The 17,904-nt window shown below is 36.3% G+C and overlaps 3 protein-coding genes across 3 annotated transcripts; 1 reads left to right on the top strand and 2 right to left on the bottom strand.

Annotated features, from left to right (window-relative positions):
* Positions 1-3,425: 3,425 nt before the first annotated feature.
* Positions 3,426-5,905, bottom strand: LOC109216735. Its single transcript, XM_019380911.1, has 2 exons — positions 4,879-5,905; positions 3,426-3,814 (listed from the first exon to the last, which is right to left on the bottom strand). Exons 1-2 carry the CDS (start codon positions 5,903-5,905, stop codon positions 3,426-3,428), a joined length of 1,416 nt encoding a protein of 471 aa, XP_019236456.1.
* Positions 5,906-8,840: 2,935 nt separating this feature from the next.
* Positions 8,841-11,786, top strand: LOC109216740 (serine carboxypeptidase-like). The gene is made up of 8 exons (XM_019380919.1): positions 8,841-9,239; positions 9,525-9,693; positions 10,027-10,146; positions 10,233-10,376; positions 10,463-10,613; positions 10,760-10,848; positions 10,968-11,229; positions 11,320-11,786. The coding sequence occupies exons 1-8, from the start codon at positions 8,893-8,895 to the stop codon at positions 11,544-11,546; spliced, it is 1,509 nt and encodes a 502-aa protein (XP_019236464.1). The 5' UTR covers positions 8,841-8,892; the 3' UTR covers positions 11,547-11,786.
* Positions 11,787-12,652: 866 nt separating this feature from the next.
* Positions 12,653-15,975, bottom strand: LOC109216737. Its single transcript, XM_019380912.1, has 3 exons — positions 15,601-15,975; positions 15,152-15,272; positions 12,653-13,286 (listed from the first exon to the last, which is right to left on the bottom strand). Exons 1-3 carry the CDS (start codon positions 15,859-15,861, stop codon positions 13,114-13,116), a joined length of 555 nt encoding a protein of 184 aa, XP_019236457.1. The 5' UTR covers positions 15,862-15,975; the 3' UTR covers positions 12,653-13,113.
* Between the last annotated feature and the right edge of the window lie 1,929 nt (positions 15,976-17,904).

The raw sequence follows: 17,904 nt of genomic DNA on the forward strand, positions 1-17,904 counted from the left end.
GATATGCCATAAGAGGAATGGGAGAAAGTCTGACCAACGGAGGAACTTGTCAAAGGATTCTTTTGACAGGAGTTTCTTTTTAAGCCAGATTTGAAGGAAGTCTTTTCCTTTGGGATTTAGGTCAAAGGGATGTTTTGAATTAATTTGATACCAGATTTGCCTAGAGTAGTTGCATCGGAAGAGGATGTGCTCTATATTCTCCGTCTCTTTATTGCAAATATTACAAGTATCTTCGTGGCAAATCCCTCTCTTTCTTAGCAATTCTTTAGTGGGTAGTCTATCCCAGAAGATTGTCCACAGGAAGAATTTCAATTTATTTAAAGAGTTTATTTTCCATATCCAGGCTAAGTCCTTAGTAGTGCCCGTGGATCCCGAGGCAGCTTCATATGCTGCTTTGATAGAAAAGCAGTTGTGATTTTTGGAATTCCAAGTGTATGTATCCCTAAAGGGGCCATTTTGTTTTATGTAAGTGCAGTTTATTTTAAAGACTATGTCCGGGGGAAGATCAAATGATAGATTCGTGAGGTCAAAACTTCCATTTTTAATGAGATAAGACAGTTTTTTGTTAAGTTCCCCAGCTTGAACGGGGCCTTGGATGGATTCCCTAAGCGTTCCTGATTGATTAATCCAATTGTCTTGCCAAATATTAATATCTTTTCCATCCTCTATTAACCATTTAGTGTTGGCTTTACAAATTTCACTACCCTTCTTGATAACCTTCCATGTGTGGGAGCCCGTATTCGTATTTTTTCTGTGATTGTATTTATTATGAATAATTTTGGCCCATAAGTTTTCTTTCTCTTCTTTGTATCTCCATGCTAAGGCTGTATTGAAAGAGGAGTTTTTCATATGGGTATTAGGTATTCCTAGACCCCCTTGCTTCTTAGGCATTGTGACTATACTCCATTTAACTAGATGGCATTTTTTCTTATTCTCCGTGCTACCCCAGAGGAAGTTACGTTGTATTGCGTCAATCTTATTTAGGATAGTTTTGGGGAGATCATAGATCTGCATGACGTGGTTTGGAATTGCGGCTAGGGTGGCTTTTATGAGGGTTGTCCTACCCGCTATATTAAGGAATTTAGTTTTCCAGCCTGTTAGTCTATTATTGAGTTTATCCAGGATAGACTGGAAGTCTTTTTTTGTGGGGTTAGTGTTAGGCATAGGGAAGCCTAGGTATTTCCCAAAGTTATCAGTGTAATTCATAGAGAAGCAACTGCTGATGTGGCTTTTTTTGCTTATAGGAGTATTCTTGGAGAACACAATTTTTGATTTCTCAAAATTTATTGATTGGCCCGAAGCATTACAGAATTTGGTGATAGTGTCAATGATAGAGCTGTAGGTTTTTTGGTTGGCTTCAGCTAGGAGAATGAGATCATCCGCGAAGAAGAGATGTGAGAGTTCCGGGCCTTTTGGGCTAATTTTTATTGGGGTCCATCGGCAGCAGTCAATCTCGTGGTCAATTAACCTGGAAAACATCTCCATGCATATGATAAAGATGTATGGTGATAGGGGGTCCCCTTGTCTGATTCCCCTAGATGGTTCAAAGAACTCCGTTCTAGATCCGTTAATCAGGATAGCAGTTGAGGTAGTAGAGATACAGGACATAATGAGTTTTATAAGGTCTGGAGGGAAGTTAAGGGAGGCTAGAGAAAATCTGACGAAGGACCATTCTATTTTGTCGAATGCTTTTTCCAAATCTATTTTAATCATCATTTTTGGTTTTTTCCCTTTGGAGTTCTTGAAATGATGAAGAACTTCATTGATGATTAGAGCATTATCCGCAGCCCTTCTTCCTTTTATGAAGCTAGTTTGGGTAGGGTGGATAAGGGTGGGCAGTAGTGTTTTGATGCGGTTTATGATAATCTTAGTGACAACTTTGTAAGCAGTGTTACAAAGGCTTATGGGTCTGTATTGCCTAATGGTTTCTGCATTTTCGCTTTTAGGGATTAGGCATACTAGTGTATTATTCATACTTTTAAGCATTCTTTTCTCTGAGAAGGAATCCTGGCAGAATTTTATGAGAAGATTGCTGGTTTCTTTCCAAAACTTTTGGTACAGAATCGGATGGAGTCCATCCGGCCCTGGCGATTTATAAGGTTTGAAGGAATCTAGTGCCCTCCTAATTTCTTCTATAGAGGGGATACTACTAAGGGAGATATGGTCCTGGTCCTTAATAGTAGAGCTGTAGGAGAGGTGATTGTTTTTGAGCAAGGATTGGTTGTGGTTTGTGGTGTAGAGCTTTTTATAGAATTCAATAATATGTTCCTTGATGGGTTTTTGTTCTTGAATCCAATTTCCAGCTTCGTCTCTTAAACAAATAATCCTGTTTTTCCTTCTTCTTTGCATTGTGGTGATGTGGAAAAATTTTGTGTTTGCATCCCCATCCTGGATCCATTGGATCCTGGATTTGAGTTTCCAGAATTCCTCCTCTTGTCTGAGTACGCTATAGTACTCATGCAGGAGATCGTTTTCTAGGTTTATTAGGAATTGGCTATGGGGATAGTTTGGAGAATTCTGAATTCCATTTAGTCTAGCTAATAGGGTACTTTTTTTTTAAAAAAATATTGCCGAAAGTAGTTTTGTTCCATTCTATAGCATTCAGACTAAATTTCTCTATAGCTATTGAGGTATTCGGTTGGTTCGACCAAGAGTTATCCACTAGAGCCCTAAACGTGGGGTGAGATAGCCACATAGTTTCTAATCTAAATATATTATTATTAGTAGGGAACCTTTTGGAAAATTCTAACATGATAGGGCAATGGTCAGAATGGCTTCTAGTTAAATGCTTGATATTTGCGTCTTGAAATAGCTCTAGCCATTCAGTATTAGTCCAAGTGAATCTTTGCCCTTTAAAACCTAGGTCTACTAGACCACAATTGTTCATACAATCTAAAATTTTGGATATTCTACTGTAATTAATAGGCGGTCCTCCAAATTTTTCCGATGCACAGGTGACTTCATTAAAGTCTCCCGCAACTAGCCAAGGACCCTTAAAATTTTTTGCTACTATTTTTAAATTTTTCCACAGTATTAATCTTTCTTCCATAAGGTTACTAGCATATATAATAGAGCATAACCATTTTTTTGTTGAGTTTCGTACCTTTACCATGGCGTGTATCTCTTGGTCCGTTCCTCCAATTTGATCCACCATTGTATCTCCATTGTTCCACATGAGTACAATACCTCCTGAATTTCCATTGGCCGGCATTTGAATTGAGCTGGTGTAGCCGAAATCCTGGACCAGAGTATGGTGATCCTTCATTTTTGTTTCTAGCAGCGCGACCAAACTAGGACGATGATAATCAAGCATAGCTCTAAAAGCTCTCCTAAATTCTGCTCCATTTGCTCCACGACAGTTCCAAATAATCATATTCATGTTAATGTTTCTAGTTGATACACCCCTTCCCTGGCTGCCCGAGGAGTTATCTTCGTTCCTCATCATTTCCTGTTGCGTCCAATAATGGGAGAACATTGTTGGTACTAACACCACCGCATGTTGGTAGATGCTCGGTGGGTTCACCTTTCTTATGGAAATTGAGCATTTCCTCAAATCCACTGGGCAACTTAAGATGAATCTTTTTTCTCTTCTTGCTTGGAATGCCATTGTTTTTGGGTATCTTAACACTCCGTGCTCCACTATTCTTTCCGTTGGCATTTCTTCCTCTTCTCCCTCCTCTTCCATCACGTTCGAAATCTGGTTTTGTGGGGTTGGAGATGGTGTTTGAGTTTGGTTCGATGTTTGAAGGGTGGAGCGGGGTGATGTCCTGGGCAGTGGGGTTGAGGGTGTGTTGTTGTTGGGCTGTGATAGTGGCTGTGTTTGGGCAGCAACCATGTAGGGGAATGAGGTTTGAGGGTTTGCATGGGGAGGGTAAATGGGTAGGTTTGGGTGGTGCATGGGTGTGTGGTGTTGGTGTACTGCATGGGAGCTCCAAGGTGAGGGGTGGGGGCCCATATTCATGAGCATGGGCTGTTGGAGACTCAACCATGGTCTCATCATCACATTGTTCATGCCAATTTGCATTCCTTCCGTCACAATTTGAGCCAAGTATGAGGGATCCCCTATTTGTATTATGAGATCCCTCCCTTCTAGCTGGAGATTTATGTTTAGTGCATGACCCATGAGGCCCCATTCCAACCATGATTGGGGGGTATGGTTTGGTTAAATTGGCCTTGTGGTGAAGATGAGTGGTGTTTGGGGTTGTGGAGGGGTTTGTGGTCTTGTCCATACATTCCTCCTTGGCCTTTGGTGTCTCCTGTTTTGGTTGAGGGGAAGTCTTGGTATTGTTCAGGTTGTTCTTGCTAAGATTGTGGGATGTTTTTGCTTTGAGTTCCTCAGTGAAGCAATCCGTTTGGTATTGGTCTAATAAGGGAGTGTGAGGTACATTTTGTGGTACTAGAGACTTGTCCTTCCTAGGGTTTAGGGTGTCTTGTACATTAATGATGGTTTGACTTGAGTTTGACAAGGGTTGAGTTTGATTAGTACTAGGGATTTGTTGTGTGAGATTGGTATCTTTCATGGGCAGAATGGGGGCTAAGGATTGTGTGCTACCTAAGTTATGCATTAATGAGGGTGTTGAGCTTTTTGTAGGTCTCTTTAGGTCTAAGTACATGGCTTGGGATGCGGAGTGATGTGCCGTCGGTCCAGAGTAGGCGTCGTAAGGGGTAGGAGGTAGGAGTTGAAGTGATAGTGGGAGTTATTGCCTAAGGGATTTTGTGAGTTATGAGGGGAACTTGTGTCTTCTATGTTGTTTGTGACAATATCCTTAGGGTAAAGACAAGAGAATGAGTTTTTGGTGAGGTTTGGATTGGTAAGGTTACCAGGTACTATACTCATCACTTTTTGTTGTTGGGTAATAGGAGTTATAGTACCGTTACCTCCCTTCTTGCTATTGTCCAGCGGCTTTTTACTCTCTTCGTCCACACTTTGTGGCTTTTCTTCTACTTTGGTTTCAGCTTTTTGCCATTTTTGAGTATTGGTTATAATTTTCTTTTGGTTAGTCATTGTCTTATGGGTATCAAGGTCATTCCTGGTAGGGTTTTTATCTTGTTTTTTGTTTTTCTTTTGGTGTGATACTATAGCCCATTGGTCTATTTTTTGGGTAAGTGTATCCACCATGTGAGGTTTAGCCATGGAAGTGGACGAGCTAGCTTGTTCCTCTGCTGGTTTTTGTGCTTGGTGAGGGCAGTTACTCACACTGTGACCAAGTCTGCCACAATTCGTGCATAGTAGATTAAAACCTTCGTAACAAATTTGTTGTATATGTTTCCCAATCACAATGAAGGTTTTAAGGGGTTGTTCTATGGGTACCATGACACAAAGTCGAGCATACTTACCCCTTAAGGCGGATTTGGTGCTTGCGTCGATACGTATTAGTTGTCCCAACTTCTGACCAATTTTTTGAAGGATCTCATAGTCGTAAAATTCCGTAGGTAGCTCCGGAAGCCTTGCCCATATAGCTGAGTAGGTTAAGGCTGCTTTTGATGCTACGAATCTGGGTTCCCATTTTCTAACCGTGAGAAATTGGTTCCCTATGAACCATGGCCCTTCATGAAGGGCTTTGTTATAGCTTTCCTCTTTGGTAAACTTTATTAAATAGTAGTCACAACCTAAATCTATTAGAGAAAGGTTTTCTGTTGGCTTCCATATTGCATGGACTTTTTTCTGGAGAAATTGATAGCCTATTCTCCTCCCAAAGATTTTAACGATGAGGGCACTCGACCAATTTTTATATATACGTTTCTTATCCGATGAGGTAATGGGAATGAACAGTTCCGAGTTAGGGTAGTTGTTTGTTTCATCCTCATGTATATCGGAGACCATATTGGTTTGGACTGTGACTTGGCTTCCTTCGGGTTCTTTATTTGCTTCATTGCCCGTTACCAGTGTGTCTATGAAGGACATCTTCTTCGTTGGAATGTTGTGTTATCAGATTTTGTTTCAGTTTTGTTAGTGCAGGCTTCATTGCATATTTCCATATCCATGGTAGTAGTTTCTAGGTTGGTCGAAACTATATTTGTTCTCAAGGTTATACTCTCGTTTGAGGCAGGTGGAGTTGAGTTTTCCTTAGCTAGGATTATTTGGGGTGTGATTTGTTGGTCCAGAGAGTTTTCTTCATTAGTGTTTTCCATAGTTTGGAGAGGTTTGCAGGTATTGTATGTGCTAGGTTTAGAATAGGAGGAAGGAGTAGGAGAGGAAACCCTACTTAGAGAGAAGGAGGAGACATTCTCTCTAACCCATCTTCACGTAATTTTACATGTGACTTGCTACTTAAGATCCCTAAATACCTACTGGCTTGCTATTCTAGATATTGAAACTAATTTAGTTTCAATATGAGTAGTAGAATAGGTTTGAAAGTTGGGACTTTGTGTATAATTACTTGGTCACTTGTTGCCATTTTCATAATCCCAAGGCCTAAAAAACACTTAATGCTTTGTTAGCTTCAAACTTAGTATATAAAATATACTTTTCATATATAAATTTATTCGGTATTTTTTCGATTTATTTTTACAAAATTAAAAACTTACCTTATGATTCGGTACGGGTATAAATTTATATAAAAACCTACGATTTTGTTAAAAGAACCCTAAAAATTAGTTTGATACGGTACGGTATGGTTCGGTCCGTTACTTGATTTTTAAAGATCCATTGACACCCCTATATAATGATAATCAAACCAATAAACTGAGTTCCAGACTAAAATATTCTTATATATTTTTTAGTACAAATATAGGGTCTAGACAAAAGTTATTGGATTCACGTCATGAACCTATAACCTTTTCACTAACTCCGCCCTTATCCGGATATATATTAAATCCACACTCGAATTATATCCTTAAAAATAAAAAAATAATAAAAGAAGAAATAGGATTTCATATATTAATATATATATTTTCTTCTTGTCGTTCTGAGATTTCAACCTCAATGTATTCTTTTTATTTCAAGTTTCAGCTTGCCTTTTCTTTTCTTTTTCTTTTTCTTTTCGCCTTAGATATGTCGAACGAGTAAATTTGCTTAATACTCTATTAGTTAAGAGAGTTTGGTCACGAGAATTGTGTCAATGTTTTTTAGTATATTGAACTGTCCTGCACATTTTGCTAAAGATGAAAGTGGAAAAAGAAAAATAATGTTTAAAAAAAATGATGGAAATGCCGGAATAGCTATTAGGAACTGTGGGCATAAGAATTGCTGAATTATTTATTTAATTGTTTTGGAATCATTCAAAACCAATTTAAAAAACTAGAATTGCAAGAGTTATGTACTTTATTTTCATTTATATTGTTAAAAGAACATAGAAAATTGATCGACGGCTACGCTTAACAGATTCGATTAATTAAATGCATTCAATTGACGATATAATTGCGTAAGTATATTGGATTCACTAAAACCACATACTTAATTGTTAATTATAGTATCAATTTCCCCCAATTATAATAATTTCACAATTAGTGGGATTTGACAGCTTTCACTTAAGAAATTGTGAACACACCGCCCTTCAGTATTCAAAGTTTCTAATTCTATATCCATTTGTATAGTGTCATTTAACATCCTTAATTATCGCTAAATCCATTTATAATATTCTTGTAAACTTCTTTTATGATTGAGATAGTACAAGTAACACCTTAAAGGGGAAAAACTAAAATATATAGTCAAAATTTCAAAACTAATAAAAAGTAAAATCTAATAAAACAAAATGGGACGAAGAAGTTCAAAAGAAAGATACAATAAAGGAAGGAATGGAGACATAGATTTCACTTCTTATAACATTGTATTAAATTGTTTCTTTTATTCTTGAAAGGAAATTTATAATATTTCAATTTTTTTACCTCCATATATTTAATGCTAATTAAGAAACTCCCTCCGATTAAGGAGAATTTTTTGTTCACAAATATAATCGATCTCTCCTAAGATAGTTTTAATGCAATGATAATTTTGGCCTATTTTTGAACCTTTCAGAAAATTCCAACTACAACTCCTTTTGCTCATTGACTTTTAGGTTAAGTGGACTATATATTTCATTAAACAAGTCTAACATTTCATTAAGTAGTTAACTTGAGTTGTCCAAAGTAGCAGCATTGTAAAGAAAAAGAAATGCTGCCAAAATATTTACTTTAAAAATAATGCTTATTTTAAATAAAAAAAAGACGCAAGTTAGTGCACAAAATATTATGCATTCACCTAAGGTCCCGGGAAGGATCGTACTCCAAGGGGTGTGATGTAGACAGCATACCTTAATGCAAGCATTAGTAGATGCTTCCAGTGGCGACGCCAGGAAATTCAATATGAGTGTTTAAATTTTGAACACCCTTTGCCAGTGGGCTATGCAAGGGTATTCAAAGTCTATTTTTAATCAATAACAAGTAATAATTTACCTTATACGTAGTATAATTTTTCGGCGAAGGGTCGTCAGTTGACCACCCTTGGGCTAACATAGTTTCACCCCTGCATGCTTCTACGGCTCGAACCCGTAGAATAATGCTAATTGTTTGGAATCAATTCGCTTTTTCTTTAAAAAAATGATAAACCAAAATGTGAAATTAATTAATTACAGAAAATGCATAATTAATATCGAACCGGCTGTAATATAATAAGTAAACAAAAATAGATAAAACCAAAAAAGAAGTAAAAAGATGTGAATGGAGAATATATATCATTTCCCATTTCATGCACCTATTTTTCCCCCAAAAATTAATAATTGTCCAAATTAGTAGCATTGTAAACAAACCGTTAAATCCCATGTTTCTTCCCCCACTTTCCTCCTTCTTTCACTTTCACACACACACACACAGTATAATAATTCATTTCACACTCATATTCCCTCCTTATAAATAAACTTCAACACTCTCTCTACAACTCAAATTTTCTTCATTTAAAATCTTTAGTACAAAAAAATGGCTTCTTCTTTCTCTCTAATTCCCTTTCTTGCTTTATTTCTTGTTTCTTTCTCTCATATTGCTCTTTCATTATCATCAAAATCTTTCTTGCCTTTTCATAAGCCTATAATAAGCCAGAAAAAATTCCCAGTAACAATGGCTGAAAAATTCATTAGACAACTTAACTTGTTTCCTAAACATGATATTAATATTATTTCTTCAAAGGATAATATTGCACTAGCCAATGATGAGAGATTATTTGAAAAGAAATTGAATTTACCTTATCTTGGTGATTCTGGTGCAACTGTCCAAGATTTAGGTCATCATGCTGGTTATTTTCGTCTTCTACATACTAAAGCTGCAAGGTATTGATTTTATATTATGATTATATTTTAATGTCATTATTGAGTTTTTTTTAAGGAAAACCTAGAGTAACGGTAAAATTGTTTTCGTATGACCTATAAGTAATGGGTTCGAGAAGTGAAAGCAATCACTAATGCTTGCATTAGGGTAGGCTGTTTACATTATACCCCTAGGGTTGCGGTCCTTCTCCGGACCCTGGGGATGCTTTGTCACCGGGCTTGTCTTTTATTGTTGAGTTTCTTTTTGTTTTATTATTTTATTAATGCAAATGTTTTGTTTTGTTGTAGGATGTTCTATTTTTTCTTTGAATCGAGGAGCAACAAGAATGATCCAGTAGTGATATGGTTAACAGGAGGGCCAGGATGTAGCAGTGAATTGGCTTTGTTTTATGAAAATGGACCTTTTAAATTATCTGACAACATGTCTCTTGTCTGGAATGATTTTGGCTGGGACAAGGTTCTTGTTTTTTTCCTTTTTTATTCTTTTAATATTTTGTGTATTTCGTTACTTAATATAAACCAATTCATTTCAAGAAAAGTTGGGTTACATATTTTGCATACGATAAAGAGAAAATGGTATTAATAAAGTTGTTATATTAAACTTTTTTCAATCATGCAAAGTCTCTTTTTACCAACTAACTAATCTTCTTTGACGTTTTGCTGCTCATTAGTTGTGACTTTTAGTAGAATTTTTTTTTTTTGAATTCAAAAGTAGTTTAACGCTTATTGACTTGTTAAGTAGTAGTTAAGAATAAAAATAATACTCACGTTAATTAATGTGAATCAACAGGTCTCAAACCTTATATACGTTGATCAACCAACGGGAACTGGTTTTAGTTATAGTACTGTTGATAGTGACATTCGTAACAGCGAGACGGGTGTGAGCAATGACCTTTATGACTTCTTACAGGTTTGCTCCAAATTTCTATTTTTTTTACTCTCGAATCCATATTTTGATTAATACTAATTTGAAATATACGATGTATTTGAGAATAGGAATTCTTCAAGGCGCATCCTGATTATGTAAATAATGATTTCTACATTACTGGAGAATCATATGCTGGACATTATATTCCTGCATTTGCTTCTCGTGTTAACCAAGGAAACAAAAATAAAGAAGGAATTAACATAAACCTCAAGGTACCTTTTTTCTTCAATAGTCCTATCATTTTAAAGTATTTTCAACTTGCTTTGGTTGGACTTATTTATATGCCTATTTTGATCAGGGATTTGCCATTGGTAATGGACTCACCAACCCAGAAATCCAGTACAAAGCCTACACTGACTATGCATTGGACATGAAATTGATCAATCAAACTGATTACGACGCCATAAATCAATTATATCCACAATGTCAACAAGAAATTAGGCTTTGCGGTAACTCCTTATCCCACTTAGTTCATCCACCCATTTTATGTTGAACTGTCAGTGTATCGAAGTTAAATTCACAAAAGTAAAAGAAAGATACTGTCGTTCAATGCAATAGAAAATATTCTTTACATGTTTGGTGAATATATTGGTAGGAAGTGGTAGTGATGATGCTTGCTTGGACGCATTTGGTCGTTGCACAAACATCTTCAGTAGTATAATGGACGTTGTGGGCGATAAAAATGTAAGAATGCAGAACTTCTTTTACTCAGTTTTCTGTTTTCAATGAGACAATGGTGTCATATAACTACAAGCACATTTCATTTCTAACCATGAAATGGATATCTGATCTTTTACCTGCAGTACTATGATATCCGCAAGAAATGTGAGGGGAACCTCTGCTATGACTTCTCGGGAATGGAAACTTACCTCAACGATGACCAAGTTAAGCAAGCCCTTGGTGTTCCCAACAGCATTGACTTTGTTTCATGTAGTTCTACAGTTTATCAGGCGATGGAGACGGACTGGATGAAGAATCTTGAAGAAGGTATTCCTTCACTTCTTGAGGATGGTATCAATCTACTCATTTATGCTGGAGAGTATGACCTTATCTGCAACTGGCTTGGTAAGCTTCATTCACCTGTGACAGAAATAGAATTCATATAATAATCTAAAAGGAGTTAACGACTAAACTATTGTATCTTGACATGGACAGGGAACTCAAATTGGGTGCATGCAGTGGAATGGTCTGGGCAGAATGACTTTGTGGCTGCACCATCTGTTTCTTTCACAGTAGATGGTGAGGAGAAAGGAATTCAAAAGAGCTATGGACCTCTGACTTTCCTCAAGGTCCATGATGCAGGCCATATGGTGCCAATGGATCAACCTAAGGCAGCACTGGAAATGCTCCAGAGGTGGACCACTCAAGGCAAATTGTCCTAAGAAAATCATCTTGCTCACATGTGAAGCATCAATTTGAGAACCACACTTAACTGAAACAGATTTAACATTTTTCCAGCTTTATAATTCCATCAAAACATAGAAAATCATGTAGATACATTTCACCTTTTCAGGTTACCCTGAAATCTGTCAATGAAATGTTTTTATCTTTGAGGTGAATATATTCTTCTAAGATTGGATTAAGCATTATAACATATAGTGAAGCACACTGTTTGCTCTTGAGATTTGTTATCCCCCCTACCTTGGATTATGCATCGCGCAGTGTCAAAATAACTAAATCATGTAAAACCTTTTGCATCTAAGATCTGCCAAGCATTTGGATATAGGTTTTAGCCTTTTTCATAAAAGGCTAATTGGGGGCACGGTATCTAAACAATTTTCTTGGAGTAAGAAAAGGGCATACACAGGCAAATTCAACAAGAACTGACAAAAAAATATCTCAGCAATTCTGATTCATTATCAATCTTCAATATTCTTTTGCAATTTCCTCATGTGGAAGGCGGTTAAACAGAATACAAACAACAACAACAACCCAGTATAATCCCACAAGTGGGGTCTGGGGAGTGTAGTGTGTACGCAGACCTTATCTCTACCCTGCGGGGTAGAGAGCCTGTTTCCTATAGACAAGTTAAACAGAATACCTAGACCAATATAACTAGTCTATTTTCTAGCTTAACCAAGATCAAGAACTGATTGTTTCAGTATTTCCTTTGCCCTAACAATTATATGATTTTTAACCAACGTTTTCCCCCCAAACCTCAGCATGTAAGAACACTTAAACCCTGAAATATTGCTCAACACTTATAAAAGTATCATCCTTTTTTCCCTCTTGTTTGTGAAGCTCAAGCAGTACGAGCACAACACATTAATTGTCACAGCTAGATCTATAACTTTATATAGTTTCTATTGATAACCTATATTAACACATAGCTGATCGCAAAAACGAATATACAGCTGATCCAATGCCCTAACCCCTTTGGCTCTGGTACAAGCTGTATTTGACATAACAACTTAAAAGGAAATTCTACAATCAGATATTTGGACTAGTTTAAAAAAAAACTATGTGCTTGTTCCCTGCACCTGCTGTGTTTTTAAATTAAATTACGACCAAGATGAATACATGGCTGATCCAGGGCCCTATCTGTCAGGCTCAGATACAGACGTTTATCGACATTATACCCAACTTAAAGAAAATTCCCTATCTTGAAAGACAATATACTTATCGCCTGCATTTCCTATCGGTTAAACCAGTTTAGTTACATCAAGATTGTTATTTTTTAATCCAGATATCCTCTCTTTGAATAATTGAATAGCACATATAGCAAGGGGCAGTTAGATGGCTCGCTAAACAAATTTTGGGCTGCTCTCAAGATTGACTTCACATTCATTTAAAGCGTATATTTACTGAAGAGACGTGGCCCATGATCTGCCAAGCTCAAACATGTGGTTAAAGGAGAAAGCTAATGCTTAACAAAAGATGCATTCATCTGTACACAAGCATTAAGACTGCTCAAGAAAAATTTCATACACAAACACCTGAATACAATAGCTACGAACCACCTTGTGCTCGATATAATTCCCTCAAGGTCTCAATCACAGGCTGAAAACCTGTCCGCAATGGCAAAACTGATACCACTCTTAGATGCCGTGCATTCCCATTCTTTGGTTGGGACAAGGTGACTTTCAACATTTCTCCTTCCAAAGCTCTACCTGCAGCTGCAGCTGCAAAAAAACATCCTCCAATCAGTCAGAAGAATTAATTCCTCTTCATAATGGCACAGCAAAACATCCGAAGAATAATTGGAATATAAGATTCTTGGACAGCCTTTTTCAGCCTAATAACAAACTACTTTCTCCGTCCCAGTTTTGACTGGACACAAAATTTAAGATATTAATTTGATTTATGTACTAAATTTAGCAATAATGGAAGAAAATACTAAAGTAATGGTTAAAGTTTAGTTTGACGGAGAAAAATCTCAACAAAAATATGATATTTGAATAGATTAATGAATTCGAAATAAAATCGTGTCAACCCAATTTAGGACATCTCAAAATGAAAAGACTGTTGTATAAATTGGGACTGAGAGAATAAGTTTCATAAGAATTTTCAATTTCTACAGAAATATTCTCATCGTTTCGTTTTTCTTTCTTTAAGAAAAAAGAAAATCAATACTTGGAGTGTAAGTTGGGTGATGTGACTCATGAAGCTGAAGTAGAAGTGAGGCTTGATACACAAGCCATCCCTAAGAGAGGAAGTTTCAAGTATCTTGGGTCAATAATCCAAGGTAATGGGGAGATTGACGAAAATGTCACACATCGTATTGGAGCGGGGTGGATGAATTGGAGGCTCGCATCCAGTGTCTTGTGCGATAAGAATGTGCTACCAAGAATTAGAGGTGAGTTCTATAGAGCGGTTGTTAGGTCGGCCATGTTGTATGGGGCAGAGTGTTGTCCAGTCAAGAACTCGCATGTCCAGAAGTTGAAAGTAGCGGAAATGAGAATGTTGAGATGGATGTGTGGGCATACTTGGAGAGATAAAGATTAGGAGTGAGGATATTCGAGACAAAATGAAGTGGCCCCCGTGGTGAACAAGATGCGGGAAGCGAGGCTGAGATGGTTTGGCCATGTGAGGAGGAGGTGCCCAGATATCCCAGTGAGAAGGTGTGAGAGATTGTCCATGGTGGGTCTAAGAAAAGGTAGAGGTAGGCCAAAGAAGCATTGGAGAGTGATAAGGCAGGACATGTCACATCTTTAGCTTACTGAGGACATGACTCTTCATAGGAGAGTAAGGAGGTCGAGTATTAGAGTAGAAGGTTAGCAGATAGTCGAGCTTTTCCTTTTTCATACCTGTATTATCATCATTATTTGCGGATTTTCATACACTTAGATCTCTATTACTACCGTTTGTCTCTTTTGCTTCGGTTATCTTGTTACCATGTTGTTGTTACTGCTTCTTGTTATTGCTTCTTTTCTCCTGGCTTCCCTGTTACTGAACTTCTTTTCAACCATGTTGTGACTAAACTTTTCCTGAGCCTATTGAAAACAACCCCTCTACCTACACAAGGTCCGGATAAGGCCTGCGTACACACTACCCATCCAAGAACCCATTTGTGGGGTTACACTGGATTTGATATTGTTTTTGTAAAATCAATATAATTACAAAAGCAAAAGGGAAGAAAAATATAACTCTTAACATGATGATAGAAGTCAACGAAAAAATGTTTTTCATTTACTACTCCCTCTGTCCCTATTTATGTGGCACACTTCCTTCTTAGGGTTGTCCCAAAAAGAATGACATCTTTTCACATTCAAAAATATTTAACTTTAAACTTCTCAGTTCCCCTTAATTAGATGATTTATAACAATAGAAATGCCCATTACTTATTTTAGACCACAAGTTTCAGAAGTGTTTCTTTATTTCTCAAAATTCGTCCCCCATCAAAGAAGTCACATACAATGGGACGGAGGGAATACTACTTATCTCAAGCATAAATGAAAATGTCATTTTAAACTGCAAGATGTAATGCAACTGTAAAAAGCTGGAGAAATGGGAAATAACAAAAAAATTGGAAATTAATTCAAGTTACCAGCAAAAGGATGAGTCTTGGCAAAATCAAAGAATTCATCAGCAGAACAACCAAACAAAACCCTAGCCGCTCTATCAAACATTATCACCACAACCACCTTTTTGTCTGTAGCAATAGACATCTGCAAAAACAAACTCAAAATTTCAACCAAAATAAACCCCCCTAAAATTCATTCCACATGCTTCAGGCATATTCAGAAGCGTTTAAGTTCTATGCAATAACATTGTTAAACAATCAGGTCACTTATAAGGTGATAAACATTAACTGATTACCTAGTAAAATTGACAAGTAACCTGTTAACAACATTATACACTGGTAACAGCACATATACTCAATCAGGTTACATATAAGGTAAACAAATCAGAGATAAACAATTTTTTTAGAAAAAAGAACAAGGATGAAACTGCACAGAAGGACACAAAAAAAAAAAAAGGAAAGAAATTACATACAAGGACACGAAAGAGGCGTTTGGAACCGGAAGGAGCAGGGTTGAAGAAGCCATTATTGTTAAAGTTGCAGTATTTGCAAAAGGGAACTGAAGAATTGGGAGAAGGGTCAGGGAGAGTTTTTTCACAAACTGAGCAGACTGTGTAGTAAAGGTTGTTGTGATCAATGGCTACAACCATGCAATTTATTGTTGCTGGTTTGTCTATTTCTGCAAATGGTCTTTTTGTGGAATTTGTTTGGTTATTGGAGGTTTCAGGATTCATTGCTGTCGAGGAGTTTTCTTGTTCAGAATTTTGTTTGATCGAATCGGTAGTGGAAGGTGAAAGATAGCTGTTGTGATAAAATAGTTGAATCCAGGATGGTGTGTGAGGGAATTTTCTGATATAAATTGCGATTTATGAGTCGCATTTTCTTTTGCGAATTATGAATGCCATGTAAGACATTGCAACTATAAATTTGATTTATTATTTGTAAATTTATAAGCGCACTTCTCACTTTATCAATATTTTAAAAATGTGATTTTTGCATAGTTTTGAAGTTATGACCAAACACATTAATAAAATTTTAAAGGCAAAAATTTCATATTTTGGAAGAAAAAAAAAACTCATGTGTTGTGTAAGGATGAAAAGAAATTTTGTATTTCGCAGATAAAAATTCATTATTGATCCCGTTATAATTTGGTATCTACTAGTTTATACAATTTGTATTTATTTTATTTTCTATACATATATATTCTACTCTTATAAATTATGCAAAAATTAAGTATCTTTTAGTAGACTGTATTTGTAAAATAATTCTGGAAATATAAATGAATATAAACAGAAATGAACATAAACAGAAATGACATAAAACCAATTCGAGCCCACTGAACTCACAGTGTTTCCTTAAGGAATTTAATCCCCTCCTAGTACCCAAGGTTATGGATTATTTCCTCCCAGGATAGAACGAATTACACACTGGTGTAGTGGTACTTCAAACCCCAGTGTTTCAGCGAACACAAAGTTCGGTAGCAAATCACACTTACTTTTTACTTTGTTTGATGCTAAAAGTATCTAGAAGAAGGAGAATAGTGTTTTATTTATAGCCAAAGTTAGGCTGAAATCTGAAGAGGTGCAACTCTTCAGAATGGTTGTTTATGCAAAATGCCCACAGCATAAATGTCATTACATAAATGGTCATTTACTCAACAATAAAGAGGGAAAATAAAGAGGGAAAATTGAAGAGGGTAGTTACTTTTCTGTTACCAAAACAGAAAAACGGATTGGATAAATTTGGTCCAAAAAGTTAATCAATCAATCGTTTGACCGAATCCGAATCCGAAGCCGAGCCGAGCGAGCGACGACGACGGCATGAGGCTTGCCTTCTTCTCAACTCTTTAAGAGCTAGAAGAAGAGCAATTGCTTATATACCCATAAAAAACCTCTTCCTCTTCCAATATGGGACAATGCCCATTTGCCAAGGGGAACTTAAAATTTCACTCAAAAATTTCATTTCCATCCATTTCTCATTCACCCTCTTTTAAGTATTTAATATATTAATTAAATACATCCAAAACCCAACAGTATCTCTACAATACAAAAGACTTTATAAAAAAAATGGAGAAAATATAAAACTAAGTATTACTCCTAATAGTTAATGTTAAAACTTGAAATCTTAAAGACTAAATAGAACTGCTAAAATAACTTTAATATTTAAATATAAATAAAAGTATTTCATAAATTTATTTTGCGCTTCATAATTCTATTGTAAACGCACTATTTTGATCATGAGGTTTTGTTAAAATTGTATAAAATTACTTCTATAACAAGGGAGATAGTTTAGAATTTGAACTACAAGAGAGTGTTCTTGAATCTGACGGTCTCCCCTGGGGTGTTCAAACCGAATCGGAAAAGCGCACCAAACCGAAAAGTCAAATCAAATCGATAAAAAAAATCCGACTAGGTTAGGTTTGATTTGGTTTGATATTGTGTAAAAAAATCGAACCAAACCGCAAATAAATATATAATTTTTATATTTTTTTTTAAGACTTTATATTGAATTTTCTTCAAAAAAATATGTAGAAATATTTGAGACCATCTCATGGAATGTAATTTTTTGATAAAACTATGAAGTGCATTCATTTTTATTTACTATAAATAATAGATTGTATCGCTTTCTTATCAAGTGTTACTGAAATGCGTCACTCATCTCTTTATTATTCCATATCCATATGTAGGGTTGTAATGTGTGCCGGGGCCGGTCCTAAATGGGCTTCGTGGGCCGGTCCTAAGTGGTTCTGGGCTTCGTGGGCTTTTTGTAAGAACCAG

The sequence above is a fragment of the Nicotiana attenuata genome, unplaced genomic scaffold (genome assembly GCF_001879085.1).
Source record: "Nicotiana attenuata strain UT unplaced genomic scaffold, NIATTr2, whole genome shotgun sequence".
Taxonomy (NCBI): Eukaryota; Viridiplantae; Streptophyta; class Magnoliopsida; order Solanales; family Solanaceae; genus Nicotiana; species Nicotiana attenuata.

Coding starts and splice junctions, on each gene's coding strand:
- LOC109216740 (XM_019380919.1), top strand. CDS start 8,893: ATGGCTTCTTCTTTCTCTCTAATTCCCTTTCTTGCTTTATTTCTTGTT. Junction 9,694..10,026: donor ATGATTTTGGCTGGGACAAG/GTTCTTGTTTTT, acceptor GTGAATCAACAG/GTCTCAAACCTTATATACGT. Junction 10,377..10,462: donor GAATTAACATAAACCTCAAG/GTACCTTTTTTC, acceptor TATTTTGATCAG/GGATTTGCCATTGGTAATGG.
- LOC109216737 (XM_019380912.1), bottom strand. CDS start 15,861: ATGAATCCTGAAACCTCCAATAACCAAACAAATTCCACAAAAAGACCA. Junction 15,273..15,600: donor AACGCCTCTTTCGTGTCCTT/GTATGTAATTTC, acceptor TTGTTTTTGCAG/ATGTCTATTGCTACAGACAA. Junction 13,287..15,151: donor CAAGACTCATCCTTTTGCTG/GTAACTTGAATT, acceptor GTTTTTTTGCAG/CTGCAGCTGCAGGTAGAGCT.
- LOC109216735 (XM_019380911.1), bottom strand. CDS start 5,905: ATGTCCTTCATAGACACACTGGTAACGGGCAATGAAGCAAATAAAGAA. Junction 3,815..4,878: donor GGACAATAGCAAGAAGGGAG/GTAACGGTACTA, acceptor GCCCAAACACAG/CCACTATCACAGCCCAACAA.